The 17,947-nt window shown below is 42.5% G+C and overlaps 1 protein-coding gene and 1 long non-coding RNA gene across 2 annotated transcripts in view; one reads left to right on the plus strand and one right to left on the minus strand.

Annotated features, from left to right (window-relative positions):
• PLBD1 (phospholipase B domain containing 1) overlaps positions 1–6,243 on the minus strand; it is a 51,987-nt gene extending 45,744 nt beyond the window's left edge. The window contains exon 1 of the mRNA XM_055336808.1: positions 5,827–6,243. Coding sequence (XP_055192783.1) covers positions 5,827–5,932 — 106 coding nt within the window. The 5' untranslated portion in view covers positions 5,933–6,243. The remainder of the gene's footprint in view (positions 1–5,826) is intronic.
• The window catches only part of LOC129517158 (uncharacterized), a 109,858-nt gene continuing 96,959 nt past the window's right edge, over positions 5,049–17,947 (plus strand). Inside the window, exon 1 of the long non-coding RNA XR_008665959.1 lies at positions 5,049–5,507. This is a non-coding gene — a long non-coding RNA (uncharacterized LOC129517158). The remainder of the gene's footprint in view (positions 5,508–17,947) is intronic.

Raw genomic sequence — 17,947 nt, forward strand, 5'->3', positions numbered from 1 at the left:
CGTAGGGAAATGAAGAAAGCATGTCTGACCAGAAACAAGCTGCTACAGCAGGGGCAGAGTCATAAACAGAAACTGTAAAGGGAAGAAGGAAGGTGAACCAGCCTTGGCCTCTTCCCTTTCAGTTCTATCCACATGGCACGATTTTAGCTCTGTTCCCTTCTCCAAATTCTTGGCATTTCTCATTGAACACCATGGTCTTCCCTAACTTCACCTTCCATTCCAATGGCCCCTGTTGCCATAAACCTTGACTTGCTCTCCATCCAAGCAATTAAGGACTGTGTTTTCACTGCTGCTGGCACTACCTAATTTCCTCACCACAAATAATACACTTCTGCAAATCGGTGCTTTTTTGACAGTAGTGCACCTCCAAGCATTAAAAAAAACCTTTTCCCTTAAGGGAATTCAATGATAAGAACGTACTGTTAAGAAACTGGACAATTTAGCAAGTGCTTGGTGAAGTAAGCCAAAATCTGAAGAGATTTCTTACCCCATCCCTAACTCATGTCCTCCCTTCCTCAATGTTTTCTCTATGCATTGAATCTTTTGGTTTTCCTGGTACCATGGTACCATGCTACTTTCTGATTTTCTTAAATCCTTTAATAGTTTAAACCATTTTACTTCTCTCTCTCTCTCTCTTTTAGATTTTATTTATTTATTTGAGAGATAGAGAGAAAGAAAGTGTGAGAGAGAACATGAGCTGGGGGAGAGGCAGACAGAGAGGCAGAGATTCCTGCTGAGCAGGGAGCCTGATGTGAGGCTCCATCCCAGGGCCCCCGGATCATGACCTGAGCCAAAGGCAGACATCAACATCAAAGCCACCCAGGTGCCCCACTTCTCTATTTTTATTTATTTTTTATTTTTTTACAACATTTCCATGTTCGGAGACAGATGTCATGAAAAGATGAACAGCAAAAAAGAACAGTATCGCATACTTCAAATCCCAGTCTAGACTCTATACACACTCTGAAGGCAGAGCCGGGTCCTGCTTATGCTGGGTATCCTTGGAGTGCTGTAGCCGGCACAATACTGTTTCTGTGATGAGTCTATTTAATTGTGTGTGTTCTAATGAAAACAAAATACATCAGAACATCCACAGAAGTTAATATAAAAGAACTCAAGTCATTATGTCCTCAAACTCAAGGAAGGGGCTTACGGAATGACCCCCCTTCAGACGCCCAAGGGCAAATGCCATGTGTTGGTATTTCCCCCAAGGGGAAATGAGATTTAAGATCTTCAACAGCAACATCTTCAAAATCAACATACTTGGTAAATACCTGTTGAATCAATGGGAATGTTACTTTATAAAAACAGATGGAAGAAGCCTCATTTTTATACTTATATTTATATTACTCTCTACATAAAAATCCAAACACCCAAAGTAAATTTATTTACTTGCATATTCTAGTTTTTTCTAGGAGTTGTTTCCTTTTGGGAAAAAAAAAATCCTAACTCTGTCTTAGAATTTGTAAAATAGTCAAAAGTGGCGTACATCACTCTTTCCCATATTTGGAATCTATTTTTCCAGGCACTTCGTTAATGATAGAGTGAGTGGTTTTTAACCTGGAGCAATGCAATTTTACCTAATTTATTCAGTAAGTTAGGTAGAGAAAAAGAGGAAGAAGCATAAGAGAGCAGATGCAGAATATGTAAGAGGAAATGTTTAAAAAATTAAGACGGCGATTTAATCTATTTAGATTGAGTTTAGCTGACAGTTCTGATTCTGATCCTTGAATGGCTTTTCTCATTTATGTCCATGGAACATAATCTCTTTGTATCTCTCAGTGTACCTTGGCATTCCACGTCCCTTCTTTGAAGGGGCTCAGTAAATTGATAGCTGGTTTTTAGATTTGCTTTGACTCTTCTTCAGAGTCACTAGGAAAATAACTGATTCATGATAAACAATCTCCAGGCAGCAAAATTCTAAGTGTTTCAGCTCTCACTCTCAATGGAAATCAGAGTCTAGGACTCTTGCTGAAAGGGGAATTATTCTGGGAAGTGCTCCCAGGAACAGGGTTGGGGAATGGGGAGAGTGAGACAGGGAAGGAGGGAAAGCTAATTCAAAGGTGTAATCTGAAAGGGAGATAGAACATGAGAGACTCCTAACTCTGGGAAACGGACTAGGGGTGGGGGAAGGGGAGGTGGGCGGGGGGGTGCAGGTGACTGGGTAACGGGCACTGAGTGGGCGCACTTGATGGGATGAGCACTGGGTGTTATTCTATATGTTGGCAAATTGAACACCAATAAAAAATAAATTTACAAAAAAAAAAAAGGTGTAATTTGAGATGGCCCAAAGGAGGGTGTGGGTAAGCCCCTGGAGGCCCCATCCAGGGATGGAAGGATGAGCATTTAACTACCCGTGCCCATCCTGTGTTGATCAAAAGTTACCCTATGGAGGCGTTAAATCCTTCTTCTCAGGTTTGCAAGTGCTCCAGTGCTAAATGGTTATGATGCCAGAGAAGCCACAGAGAGCAAGGCATCCCTGCAGGGTGGCAAGGGTGAGGCACCTCACATTTCAGCTGCTGAAGTAAGGATCAAAGGCAGGGAGAGGATGTGAAGTGGAAGGCATACTGTAGAAGGTAAGTAGAAAGGGATACCGCTTAAAAAAAAAAAAGGTGTCAAAGAAACAAAACACTAACCCAAAAAAATGCTGAAGATTTGCTTGGATCTGGAACAATTCTTTTCCTTCATCCCTTTGGAACGTACCTAGTCTGAACTGCTAGCTTCAATCAGAGTTCTTGCTAAAAGTCCTCTCAACAGAAAGTCAACTTTATTCCCTTCTGACTCGGCACTCTTAGCTCACCATTCATCTAGCTCACTCTTTAGTTATACGTACTTGTATGTATTGGGTTTAAGAATTTGCTTACAAGCTTTTCGAGAATCAGAGATCTGATCTTTCATTGTACTGATTCCATTGGGCCTAACACCCCATTTTCTTCGTTGTGTGGCTGTCTCCATCCTACACTTCCCCATCAGCTGGGAACGAGACAGATTGGTATTGAGTCTGTGTATTTGTTCTTGATCTCTAGTTGTGGATTTGAATTTTGGTATTGGGGGTTTGCTAATGCTGGAGTGAATAACTCCCCACTACCTGGTGTGCTGAGACTATACCATTTGCAAGGCTAACACTCATTTCAGAGCAAGCTGGAAAATTCCCACTGGAAGATTATAACATGATATTTGTTGTTTGTGCAGACACAGAGTTGCAAGTTTTAGATTAAAATTTCCTCATATTTTCACTACCTTAGTTTCATCTTTTACCCCATTGAGTAAGTTCCTGTTTTGCAGTAATGCAAAGAAACAAATAAGAACATTGATAAATTCTCTAGCCACATCTTCAAGTGCAATTTTTTTTTAAAGATTTTATCTATTTATTCATGAGAGATATACTAGAGAGAGAGAGCTGGGTAAAAGTGGTGTCCTGGAGTCAAGGGCCAGCTGTGCCAGGAGAGCACTGTCCAGTCCATGAGCACCCAGAGGCCAACTGAAGCATCAGTACTCCTGGGAAGCAAATGAATCAGGCCTCCAGACTGAGAACCCCTGATATTCTCTATCTTGTGTAATTTTATTACAAGAAAGTGGCCGGGCAGGTTACACAAATGTCCAGTGTGCTAAAAAGTAATTATTGGTGTTTTGGTGACTAGACTTCTGTGTCTATCAGGGTGAATCAGCTTCTTTGTATCTGATTGGCTCTGGAGCAGGGGAAAGAATGCATTTCTAGAGTCTAGCCCTGCAAGTCCAGGGGCCAGATTTGGAACCAGTTTTACCAAGGCACATGCCACCTTATATAAGTCTCTTGGTAACCAACCCATGTCTTTCCCTAGTGATGTGACTTCACTACACACATCACTAAGAAAAATTATAGAAGACATCCTAAAAACAAATATGAGGCTTTTCAGTCCGGAAGGATAAAGGCAATGCTATGCTATTTGAAGCCTATGCTAGTTTGAAAGGCAGGCTAGGATGAATGTGCGATTGTTGGCCAGTATTTCTGGAACCATGAAACTACAAGTAACTTTTACAACTTAAGTTGTTTTTAGATTAATAGGTGCACATTGGTAGATATAAAGATCATTCCAGGGAGATGAAAATGCAATCCTCTTAGTGTGTGTTGGTACCCGTTAAATTCAGAGTACTGCGCTGGGCACTTCAGAGAAAACATGACAAACAAGAGGTAGCAAAGGCCGCATTCTCTGCCTGCAAGTCGCTACTAGACTTAGTAGAAAGGTGAGACAAACCGCCAAAAGCTGTACTGGAAAACAGGTTACTATGGGTTGGACAAAGGAAACAGACCACATCTGTTTCTAACAGTTGGAGTAGGCTTCACCAGTTGTTCCTCAAGGGCATGATAAGAAGTCTTTTCTGGATTGCCAGGCACAGTGCTGTCAAACATCACTGGCCCCAGAAATGCCCTCAGTCTTTGACCAAACTGGCACAGCGTCAGCTGATTATCTGGGGGACTCAGTTTAAGCAGCTGTTTCTGGCCAGGTTTCGTCATCTTGAATCAACAGTGTCTCATCTGTAGAAAACCAGTATCTCCACCTCACTCCTCAGGCTGTCCCTGCCATCCAACAAACATTTCAAACAACCCAAATGATCCAAAAGAACAGAAAAGTTAGAAGGGTTTCCCTCGACATTCCAGACACAAAAAGCCATTTCCATTTCTGGAGCCCTTTCTAGCCTGTCCCAGCCATGTCTGAAAGGAGCAGTTTCCTGGGGCTGACAGGGTGGCACGAATGCCAGGTCCGCAGCGCAGGCAAGGCACAGGATGTGCAGGTAAGTCAAGAGTCAGGAGCCTAGGGGTGCATGGCTTCTGATCCTAAAGCCCCAGGCAGTTTAAAAGACTGGAAAGATTTATGAGAGGTAAGGGAGCAAGTTGCGAAAGCAAAGGCCTTGAAATCTGCTAACTGCGGTCACTTGTTGATAGGATGTGGTGTAATAAGAATCAGTACATTCATTTGGGAAGGAATTCACTCTCCCGAACCCCACCTTATTCTTGCACTCGGTCAGCACAGAAAAGGGCCTAGGAAAGAAAACAAATGTAATCCTCTCTTAATATTTTTGTTGAAGCCTTTCAAGTTTCTACAGTTAATCTTGGTCTTCTTATCCATTAGGAAGAAAACTGACAAATCCAGTGTTTTTGTTTTTGTTTTTTTTTTTGTTTGTTTGTTTGTTTGTTTTGGCAAAGGGTACAGATTGCTGTCAATACCTGCAGAGATAAAACCTGTTTCACTAAGAAAGGAGTAGTTACGTAAATACCGCTTGGCATTTCAGCTCTGCTTTCACGTGCTGTGTCTCTTTACCGAAGCTACTGAATTTTCCTCAATTTCAAATGTTCTGTAGAACGGGGATCACAGTCCCCTTTAGGGTTTATGGTAAGCACCGCGCGAAAAGCCCTTTAGCACAGAGCAGGCTGACGATACCAGGTGCGCTCAACTTTAAACCAAAGTCACTGGCAGTTAAGAAAAGAAACCAGAACTGGCGGCCGGGCCGAGTCATACCTCTGTGATGTGAGTACATGTGTTGGGACGTCCTTGGGCTGCGCTTTTCGGGCCGGTGGAGGCTCAGCCAGCCGAGAGCCGCGCGGGAGGGAGCGAGCGGACTTGCCCGCCAAGGCCTCTGGCCCACACTTCCCAAGTTCGCACGGCCCCTGCCCTTCCCGGGGCGGCCCCCCGAGCCCCCCGAGCCCCCCGAGCCCCGCTCCGCGCCCCCGCGCCCCACAGAAGCGCGCCCCGTGGGGTCCACCCGCGGAGCCGGGGCGCGGCTCGAGCGCCCCTCCCGCGGTCCTGGGGGTCCGGGGGTGCGGGGGTCCTGGGGCGCGCGGCTCACCTGCCCGGCCCGGCGGCACGGCGGCGGCCAGCAGGAGCAGCAGCGGCAGCAGCGGCAGCAGCGGCGGGCTGGGCCCCAGGCGCGCGTCCCGGGCGCGGCGGAGCATCGCGGGGCGGCCGCGGCCTCCCCGGGGCGCACGGGGCGGACGGGGCGCACGGGGCGGCTGTCGCGGGAGCGGCTCCTGAGCCGGCGTCTCCGAGGTCCGGGCGTCCTTACTCTTCCATCGGCCCTGCCGGTTTGGGGCTTTTAGGGGCGAGGCAGCCTCACGTGGCCTTGGGAAGGACCTTCGCCCCACTGGGCAAGGCCGGTCTTTCGTGACCCGCTGGCCCCCTGTGGGCCAAGCCGAGAAAGTTCCCCAGACGCTCTGCTGGGCCCTGGCGAGGCCACCTGCCGCTTTCTCTGCGGCCCGGGGCTTGGGCGAGGCGGTTCACCTCTGTCGCCAGGGTCGGCCACGCGTCTGCGGCGGCGGGGACCAGGCGCCCTGCGCAGCGGGGACCTGCATGCCCCTGCCTACCCGCGGCTCCGGCTCCGGGGCTGGGCCATTCCGCAAGCTCCCCTCCCGGGCCGAGGCCTCAGTGCCCAGCGCTCCTCCGTCTCCGGCTGTTGAGCCCCGATCCACCTGCCGCAGCCCAAGACTTTGGGTCCTCTGCTTTTCTCTTCATTGGCTGGAGCCACCGCTAGAATGTGGATCCGACCAGGCTGAAACGCGATCTATTTCTGAGCCCCCCGTGAAGTCCCCATTTCTGTGCTTGGGTAGGTTTGACATTGTGAAGTAGGCGACACCATGCCTTGGGTGACATTGTGAAGTTGGCAAAGGGTGCCCTAGGTGACATTGTGAAGTAGGTGAAAGGCGGTTTATTATTTTTTTTTCAAGAAGTATTTATTGAACCCATCTTGCGTGCCAGGTGCCAGGGATATCAAGACCGTCAGGAGCATGACCTGCCACAGGCGAGGAGGGACAAACTGTATAAATAACAGGTGCTCGGAAGTGGCCATTAGTGCTGCAATAGAGCTAGGGTTGGGGTATGGTTGTGGGATCCCAGGATGGGACTCCCTACTACTACTACAGAGCTGGCCTTCCCCCGTGGCCTTTCTTCCAAACTTCACTGAGCTGTCGAGGGGAGAAGGGAGGACAAGAAGCACTTGTCCTAGAGGGCGAAATACATTTATAATTGATAGGAAAGATCTCGAACAATTACATCACATCTCTGTGCACTTGGCTGAACACAAGTCCTAAGTCATCGTTTGGTTCTGTGACAGCACCTACGATGGTGCCTGGATCACTCAACGAATGGAAGAATGGAGGACGTTGTGAAAACTGCCTGTATTTCTTCAAATTCCAAAATTAAAGTGAAGGAAAATTATGGGCATTTTAGTTAGCCATCGTGGGAAGTGAGTTACATTAGGACATTCAAAGAAGTTGTGCCACCCCAGATATTTTAGTCATGCTACCTTCTACCACCCTCCTTCACCTTACTAAACCTTCCAATCCAAGGAGCCAAGTGTTTGGATGTGATCATGTGTATAAAAATACTTCATGTGCCCTATGAGGCACTCATTCATCTCTTAGGAAGTCATCAAATATTAGTTGACTTCCTTGTTCCAGACATAGAATAACAAATCCGATGGACAAAGCCCCTGCTCTCACAAAGCTTGCATTCTAGTGGGGGAAGCAGATTATGCAAATAAATTAATTCCATCAGGATTTCTCAACCTCAGCATGGTGACATTCTGGATCATATAATTATTTGTTGAGGGGGTTGTCCTGTGCATCCCCTGGCCTGTATCCACTAAATGCCAATATCCTGCCTCCGAGTTGTGACTATTCCAAATGACTTCAGACACTGCCAAATGTTCCCTTAAGGGGCAAAATTGTCATCAGTTGAGAATCACTGGATTGGATGATGATAAATTGGCCGTGTTTACATATCTAGGAGGGAAATGAGCAGCAAAACTCACACCAAAGCTGAGGGGGGGAGGACCACGGAAGATGTTTGACTATGAAGTGTTTTCATCACTTTTCTAGTAGACATGTGTGGTTTAGTGTAGGTTGCTATCCATTATCTTATTCCTGGTACTACTTTTTCATGGGTCTGGACTCCACTGATTTAGAAGTTTCAGTGAGCAAGGGAGGAGGCATGTTTCTACCAAGAGACACAGTAATAGTTATATCGAAGTGGAATTCAAAGTTGCTGCCTGGTCTTCATTGGACTTCTCTGGAAAAAAAAGGAGGGGCACAAATAGGATTATAGTGTTGGTTAGAGTGATTAAGCCTGACAGTGGAGTGGAAATATGGCTACACAATAGTAGGAGGGAGTGGTAGAAGGTGTTCAGGGGAGTTCCTGGACTTGTCATGTCCTACCAAAGGACTAATGAATGTACTGTGACCTCACCTAGGCAGCACCACCAGGGACTAAGGCTCTTTACCCCAATGGACACACAACCCCAACCAGCTGAGATGGTGGCCCCAGTCTGTAGCTGGGTGACCCAGTTATAGAAACAGAGACAGTGACCTCTGTATTTCTTTCCTTGGTACAACATATATACGATGGATTCAAAATTTTACAGTTCCAGAATGAAATGTACATAATGTGAATTTATTTATTTTTTAACGTATACTTAGCATTCAAACACCCACTCGTCAAATTTTAGGTTGCTCAGTCTCACTTGGGCTAAGGTCTTTAGTATCCTTCACCTTCTCCTTATCCTTCCCCCATCTCCTTGTCATTGATCTTAGTTTCAGGGGGCTTATGTATTGACCTCAATAAGAGGCATCTACTCTGTGAGTCATCCTCTTGGCTTGGTGGTCTCCATTGACATGTGGTTTCTCTCTTCTGATCCTTTATCTGCAGTCCTTGGCCTTGTATCTAGATTCTTAAATACTCTGTGTATTATTTAGGGTAATACTAGCCACTGTGACAAATAAACTCTAAAAGATCAGTGGGATAATACATCAGAAGTTAATGTCTGGCTCATATCCCCGTTTGATGTGGGAATTTTTTTTTTTTAATGTGGGAGTTCTTAATATGTATGTGGCTTTCCCTCATTTAGAAATTTAGAAACCCAGCCTCCTTTCTTCTTGTGGTACCACCATTCCCTAAGGCAGACTTAGAAAGTTCCCAAACTTTCTTGGTTCACAGTGTCCTTAGAGTCTCAGTAACATATTCTTAGGGCTGCAGACCAAAAGAAATATATAATGGTCCTTTTATATAGTAGTGAGCACCAAACAATTTAATAATAGTAGTTTGCTCAATGTCCTGGGACAGTACTATGTTTTCTTTAAAAATCTATGATATCCCATATACACCTTCAAAGTTCATTATGGTGTGTTCTACCGATAGTACTATTTCCTGTGAATATTTAATATATTCTAGGTATGCCTTGTGAATTCATTATGGTTGGCAAACTGGGTGCAAAAACCATGACCCTAGGGCCTTGGATCCTTTTCTTCTAGCTAGAAGAAGAGGAAAGAGTATGGGGAATGCACTCCTGCTTTTTAATCACTTTTGCTCATATTCCATTGGCAATATTAGACATATTGCCATACTTACATGTCAAAAATGCTGAGAAATGCAGCCTGCAGCTGGAACATTACCTCTCAGTAAGGAAATAAGATTTTTAGTAGGCAGCTAGCTGTTTCTGATACCATTGGCAACCTTTCCATCCAGACTTGGATTCTATTGGGTCTCTCTGATCCCTGGGGTGTGGTAGTAGGGACTCAAAAATACTCTAGTCAAGTGTGTCAATCAGCAAGCCTATCCACAGGGTCACTTCCCCAGACCCTTCCCCCAGTAATTGCTACTCCACAATTCAGATGCCGAGTAGGACACGTAGCTCCATTATAAGGTTTGCAAGTTCATGAACTATACTCTGAAAACTTTAAACATAATTTCCTCTCCTCTGGTAATTCTAGACCTGTCTTGAGTTTCTATTACCAAATATTTCCACATGCTGCCCCACCCATCAAATAGGCGACTCACCCCCTGGAGGAAGGGAGGTCCTGGCCATCAACCCACTATGTATTTCTCTTATCAGCTCTTCAAACTTTTTACTTCTTTGGATAGGAACTAATTCAACATTATTATAATTCTTATTCCAATATGTGGTTCTTGAATATGCTGTATGACCTCTAATTTCAATCTATGTCTTTCAACTTTCCAAACCAATTTTTTGAATATTTTAAATTATTTTCCTCTCCCAGACACATAGATCTTACAACTTTATAACTTTGAAGACTGTGGTCTATGTCTACTCAAGACCTCAAAAGCCACAAATTTTACTCTTTGATCTTTCAGTTTTTTTCATTTTTCCTCCCTTGAGCCTTGCCTTAGATTCTTGGAGTAAATAGAGTGATGGAAGATTTGCTAGATTAAACAGTTTCTCAGAAGAAAATGTTTTAGACCACTATCCAACAATTCTATATTATTGTCTGTAACTAATTTTTCTTTTCTTTTATATTCTTTCTCTCCATCATTATGTGTGGGTTGTTTTGGTGGTTAAACTTACCATTGATCTATAGGTGTCAAAATACAGTGTTTAAATTGCTACAGAACCAAAGACAGGGTGGACATTGCCCAGAAATCCTGGGCTTGGGATTGATGTTTGTAGAGCTCATTTTGATTGCTTATAACACAGTTCTGTATTGTTTGCCCATCCTTTCTTCTACTTACTTGCCTGCCCTTTCTATAAACTGCCACCCATTGTAATTTCCAGACTGCAGGTATCTTGTAAATTGGGTACAAAAAGAAGAGGGGCTGTCACACATCAGTAATTGTAAGGTCACTGACATAGTTTGGCTTTAGGGTCATGGCATAGGGGTGAGATGTACATCAGGAATAGTTTACTGCAGCAGAGATGAGAAATTAAAAGAGAAGTTTCTGTACAAGTTGAATAGTGATTCGGTGGTATATTATTATTTTTTCTACAGATGACAAACATGAACTTTTTACTCGCTGATAGGCATTTTATCCTCTACCTTTCCCTCCAAAGAGGCTAAGAAAGTCACTTCTAAATACTTTCAGGACACAGAGCATTTTCTGCATTGTATAAAGATGCTATTTGGTGCCTGACAGGTCTTTTTTCAAAATGTTTCTAAACCTCTTTTTCTCTTTCGTAAATTAAGTTGCTACATCCTGGAGTAGCTATCACAGGCTTCCTCTATTTATTTTTTTCTCTACTGTTGATATTTTAGCATCATCTCTTCGTTCTACAGACAAAAGTACAAATGCCAAATAAAAACCATTTCAAACAGAACCATTTCTTAGTGGCACCTAACCTTGGCTGTAGATGTGAACTATTCCTGTGATAAGTGTCCCTGCTTTTCTTTCAGGTTATAAGAAAGAATTTAAACCTGATGGATATGTAACGATACATAAATGAAAAATACTTGATAAATCTGGCTACTATTGATATTTTTAAACAAAGATAATAATAAGAAGATTTTAGGCAGTTAAAATGGATAGGAATTAATATTATTAACCTAGGTCAAAACTCCAGAAACTCCAGAAAATGTAACTATGGAAAGATCCTATTTCAGTTCAGTTGAGTAAATTAGATGAGCATCTTCTGGATGCAGGAAATTGAGTTATAAATTGTGCATATTAATTTTCCAGACAACTGTGGGCTGGGAAGGGAGTTCTGAGGGAGTGGTGCCAAGAGAAATTTGAATACTCTCTCTGTTGAGAAACACATACTGTCTGCTCTTCATTGACTTCTGTTAAATAATAAAAATTCAATTGAGTAAATATAAAGATCAAACTGGCTTTATGCAACAATTCATGAATCAAACAGCATCCCATCTAGCAAACAGAAAAGAGCTCCACTGAGCTGTAGAAAAAGAGAGGTTCTTAAAGGCAAGACGGAATGGAAAAAGGAAATTATTCTGCACAGAGTGCATTGTTTTGGGAAAGGTTGCCTTCCTAAGGGAAGGAGAAGTGGGATTGCCTCACTAGTACTGACCTAGCAATTCCAGGTTAACTGGTTAAAAACCACCATCTCTGGAAAGGTAGGAGCCACAGTTATGTTAGATATTAAGCTAAGGTTCACCAATGTGGGGCTTAGCATAAGTGACTCCATTTGGAGGTTGTTATCTCCCTTTCTCTTTTTTAAACCCTTCCTGGCTGGTTTATATCTACAGAATCTCCTTTTCCATGCTATCACCAATACCTAAACTCTGGGTACCCCTTCCCTGCCCTCTCTCAGCAGCCCTCAGATTCCTTCTCTTAAAACAGATTCTCTCCAGCCCTAATCCATCAGTCTACTGTTCCTGAGGCTAGACCATATATAAGGCTTATAAAAGCTTTCTCTTAAAAAAGGTGGTTCTCTCCCTGGGTGTAACTACATATACCACCTACTAAGAAAATAGTAGCTTCCGATTTTGCACATAAGCAAAAACAAAAACAAAACCATGGACATTCTATGATGGAGGAGGGTGAATGTTACTTACTGAGCATTAAAAATCAGATTAATTTTGCCACTGAAGAATCATCTACATGCTTTTGAAAAGAGAAAAGGTTATGGCTATGAAGTTTTACACTGTATTAATTTTAGTTCAGGTATTATGGTAACAAATTTTCAAGGACTCAGACAATAGAACTTTTAGGAATCATTTTTGAAAAATTATTTTGATATACTTAAACTGACAGACAAGTCAAAACTAAGGCCTGAAGAATGGGGAAGACATAATGTAATAATTGAGAGGGGAATCTTTCACACAGTTTGGTAACTCAAGACCCCAAATTCAGGGATCAAATTGCTGTGTTCTCAGTTGGGTTGTGTAACCCAGGGGTGGCTTGGCCTCAGTGCTCTCACTGGCAGGACTGTATTTTCTGAGGTGGAGAACAAAGGCAAGAGGAAAAAAAAAATTAAATTTCCTTTGCAGCCCATTGATAAGTACTTAAGACAGGCAGGTAACTACCTCCAGGAACTCAACTGCCTGGATTGCTAATACTTCGCTAAGTGCAGCAAATGCAACCTTAGCTTGACATTAGCAAGACATCCAGGATCCTGTACATCTTCTTTAACATATAAAAATCCCTTTGGAAACTTCCTTTGTCTCTACCTGTCTGCCCCCGCCAATGCCAAGATGTATGTTAGCAATCATCCTGCAAGCATATGGCCCACTGATGGACCTCTAAAGGGTCTCATGACTCGTGGCTTACTAGACAGTTGTAAGTGACCTTAACCTGATGACAGCTAGCCCCTCAAGGTCCTGGAAACCTTGCTTCCAAATTTCTGAGAGATTTAAGTTATCCCTAACCCCCTCCCAACTTGAAATTCTATAAACAGTCATTCCTCACAACCCCAGGATAGTTCTTTCTGCCCATAGGTCCTACCCCTGTGCTTTAATAAAACCACCTTTTTGCACTGAAGATGTCTCAAGAATTCTTAATTATTGGCTCCTGAACCCCAACATTTCACATCGTTTTCTTCCTGCTTCATCTCCTTGCCCTGTGACACAAATGCATTTCTCAAGCTGCATGCTTCATAATACAGGGCAGATGGATTCCTTGCTGTGGCTGACAACCATTTAAAGAACTTGTAGGTGCTTTTCTGTTCAGCACCTGTTACCCAGAAACTTGGTTGGTACACTATGTCAACAGGAATTACACAACAGAAGTAAAGTTGCGTAAAAAACCATAATGGGCATATTCATTGCCAAATACATTGAGCAATGGTTTTCTACATCCTGATAACTCCTCTTGAATAACGAGTCGTACTTTTAAAAATCGGCTATGAAAACAAATGACTCAGGGGTAATCTATTAACAATCCCAGAGCCCATCCTCTTATTGTTTATCTTTTAGAGAATGATCTTCCTAACTATGCTTACTTAGGTAGTGTAGGATCTTGGGCTGGGCTAAACCAGAATTCATGTTTGGATGTGTCTGATGCATGCACGAGCCTGTATGTAGCCATCTACCTGAGTTGGTTTGTACTGAGGAAGGAAACCAAGAGGAGTAGTAGGTTTACAGGTTCATGTGTGGGCACTTGGGAGAAAGCAAGGTGGTGGAAGAAGGAAGAGGGAGAAAAGCGTGGTATCTCTGCCATAACTTGCCTACCTCGTTAACGTGATTTGAGCTCTTGGAAGAGAAAGGGCTTTAGACCGAGGCAGAAGAAGCTAATTTCAGAAGGTATTTGTGAGACTTGGGGCCATTCAATCATTGTTTTGATGTCCAGATGACAGCAGGAGCCATGGAGAATGGGAGAGAATACTTTCTTGGCCAGCATGGCTTCCCCTAGGTAAACACTGCAGGGAGGGCCAAGTTGCATTGACACTGTTAAGATAAAATGCATCATATGGTAAAATCCCACCATCATGCTATGAGCAGAGCCCAAAAATGAAATGGTTTAATACAAAGGACATGCTTTTGCAAGTTTAATGAAAGGGCAGTGTGGCTGGAAGAAGGATGGGCCTCAATTGCCCATTGTATCCAAACTGAATTTGTTTCACTACATGCATATACATATGAAGTTGTTATACGTCCAAATGGATGCATTTTTTAATGAGGGAAGGGGAAGCAGGCTAAGCAAAGGAAAGAATTTTATGAGTGTATTATAATGGATGTTTCTGTATTGTAGGATTTGGAGTGATTTTTTTCTTCCATGTCGGTATTTTCGAAAATTTTTATGACAATCTTGTAATCAGAATCCAGAGTTTTAAATTGGCTATTGTATACTTCAAGACATAAAACATATTTTAGATCAAGCTTTCTCACTTTAAATGAACATATTGATTAACAGTCCCATTCATGTTAGTTTCGGACCTATTGTTACACTTTTTTTCAAAGCCTCTTCCATGCCAAAAACACCAGTTGGGTGTATAAATCATCTAGGAAGCATTTTCAAATGCTCATGGTTGCTTAACATCCCTCCTATCAATCTGATCTTCTCTGGACTGGTATTTTATAAACTTCCCAGAAGATTCAAATTCCCCCTAGCCTGTGTTGTTGAAAGCCACCAGCATATGTTAGGAAGTTCCAATTTCATTGTTTGATCTTCACAATATGACTCCATGCCTTTCTGTCTCATCTCATCTCTCCTGTGTGAACCTTCTTCTGGTTTGCCATGAGTCTGAAATATCTTGCTCTTTCTTTCCATTTTTGACGAGCTTGTTCTCTTAGCTTATTCCTTTCCTCCCTTACTTTCCAAACCAATCTGTCATTTAAGGCTCAGCCCCATGCCCACATCAGCTATGTTCAACAAACACTTTGGAGAGCTTAGCAAAAAATAAGTCACTATGCCAGATACTGCCAGAATCTCTATTAGAAGGCTTGTAGCTACTTCCCTGGAAGAAGAACTCGCTATCTGGTAGTGGGATTTGCATAAGTACACAGATTACTGCAATGAACAAGTCAGAACAATACCAAGTGCCACACAGGTACACAGCAGTTGTAGGAGTTCAAAGAGGGAAGAGTGTGCTCTAATCCTGAAGCTGCTTTGAGCCATGTTGACCTTTTCCTTCCTGAAATTATTCTTTTTATTTTTTAAGACTTTATTTATTTATTTGAAAGACAGTGAGTGAGAGGATGGGAGAACCCATCAGAGGGAGAAGGAGACTCCTCATTCAGCAGTGAGCCTGATATGGGGCTTGACCCTGGAACTCCAGGATCATGACCTGAGCTAAAGGTGGATGCTTAACTGACTGAACCACCCAGGCAAACCCTGAAATTATTCTTTATAGCACACAGTTTGGCCCTTATTTTCTATTTTATATATGTTTACTCTCCTTAAATAACCTTGAAACCAAAAGCAAATCTTAAATGAATTTTGCTTTCCTTCAGAGTAGCCCCAAATACTGGGTTGCATGGAATTGAATTCCAGTGTAGATGGATTATCTAACAGTATGAATTATGGGAATTTGATGGCTCCAACAGGAGAGTGACTTTAAATGCCCTTCACTCTAAAAAAAGAGACTCCACTAAGCCTTTCCAGATAAACAGGAAGTTGAGTACAAGTAGAAAGATTGCTCTTTAATCTCCAAATCTGGTCCCTGGGTCTTCCTTTCAACCAAACTGCTTCACTAGCTTTACATGCAAAAAATCTGATGCTCTTAAGAGAATGAGTTTGCTTTTCTATCCATTATGCTTTCCATAAAACACCTCTTTGACTCAGGAATTGGTAGCTGAGGACATACATCACTTATGTTTACTTCCCACCTGATCTCCCTTATTCTGGTCAGTGAAACATAGTGATTGACATATGTGGCTTCTAGAGCCAAATCATATGGCTTCAAATCTTCACTTTGTCACTAACTTCTCTTTGAACTTCATCTCTGTGCCTTTGTTTTCTCATAAGTGTAATGGGAATAACAATGCTACTACCTACCTCATAGATGTTTTATGAGTTCAAGGGGTAAAGAGATTTGACAATATTTGCATAACATACTATTTCACATGTGCTCTCCTGGTTCAGTTTTGAAGTAAGAGCTACAAACTTTCCATTCCCCTTGCAGGTGGTTTGCTAAACCCTTGTCCCGATTACTTTCCACATCAGGCTCTAGCACCCTTGGGTTGTGGTATCCAGTACCCAACCATCAGAGGCCCCCAGATACCTCATGTCCAGGGATGGCCTGTTCTTCTTTGGGTCCTTGGAATTAATCAAAATACCCAATCCCTAGGAAGGTGCATAACCGAGCTGACACCACCCAGCCCTTTCAGCTCTGCTTCCTGACCTGTCCCGGGCACAAGCTGTACTGCCTTGCATGGCAACTGGCTCTAGTTTGGAGTTGAAAGTAACAAAAGTTCTGCGTTTTGTCCAAATGTCACCATGCTATGTCTATCATCCAAAGAACATATCATCATTCCTAATACCATATAATTATGAAATTAATTGGTACATTTGTTAAGCACTTAATAAACATTACCTTTTTTTAATAAAAAGGAGCTTTCTATTCCCTATTTCTGCAAAATCTATGTACACAAAATCTTGCCAGACTGTTCCTTTTAAGAATTTAAAACTTTTAAACTATTAAACTTTTAAAAGTTTTAAACTATTTAACCTTTAGATTGGAGCTAGTCTCAGTAGAAAAATATCTTTTCAGTTTTATTTTATTTTTTAAAAGATTTATTTATTTATTCATGAGAGACAGAGAGAGAGAGGCAGAGACATAGGCAAAGGGAGAAGCAGGCTCCCTGTTGGGAGACTGATACAGGACTCGATCCCAAGATCCTGGGATCAGGCCCTGAGCCAAAGGCAGACACTCAGGTGTTCCATCTTTTCAGTTTTAATTTATTTTAAAAATCTATGGTATTCCAATATACAAACTGAAATATACTGAAGGAAACCAGAATGCTGCCCTCATATAGGCCTCTTTGAAATAAAAGTTATTTGGACTGAAGGCAATTAAGAAGCAATAAACACAGCAAAGTGGCTTTTTCTGCATGAAAGCAGGAAATAGATTCATTTACTGGAGACAGACTTTTATCAGCCCAGAGAGAACACCAGAAGAATCTGCAAACAAACCTTGTTAAATGAACTTTTATTTAAGAAAGATAAGGATCTTTCCTAGTCCTAGTTCTAAACCCCTTTGTCTTGTCACCTCTTCACAAATGTATTGTTTCTTTGCCCAAAAGATATAAAAACTTCCTGTTCTGGTCACTTGTTTCCATTTTCATTCTCTTGTGAAGAATTCCGTGTACATAATTCAATAAAATTTGTATGCTTTGCTCCTGTTAATCTGTCTTTGTCACGTTCATTCTCAGATCCACACAGGGATCACAGGTCAAAGAAAAGTTTTTCCTCCTCTACAGTATCACCACGGGAAAATACAATTTATACATTTGAAATGCAGCTTAGAGGCGCCTGTGTGGCTCAGTCAGATCAGCAACCAACTGCTGGTTTTGGCTCAGGTCATCATCTCAGGGTTATGAGATCAAGCCCTGCATTAGGTTCCACGCTGAGCAGAGTCTGTTTGAGTTTTTCTCTCTTCCTCTCCCTCTGCCCCCTCCTCCTGCTCATGCTCTTTCTCTCTCTTAAATAAATACAATCTTTAAAAAAAAATGGCAAGAGTGAGTATCCTTGTCTTGTTCCTGACCTTAGAGGGAGTTTCAGTTTTTCATTGTTGAGTATGAAGTTAGCTGGGAGTTTTTCATATAGAGCCTTTGTTATGTTGATGTAATTTC

This window comes from Nyctereutes procyonoides, unplaced genomic scaffold (genome assembly GCF_905146905.1).
Source record: "Nyctereutes procyonoides isolate TBG_1078 unplaced genomic scaffold, NYPRO_anot_genome, whole genome shotgun sequence".
In the NCBI taxonomy this organism is placed as follows: domain Eukaryota; kingdom Metazoa; phylum Chordata; class Mammalia; order Carnivora; family Canidae; genus Nyctereutes; species Nyctereutes procyonoides.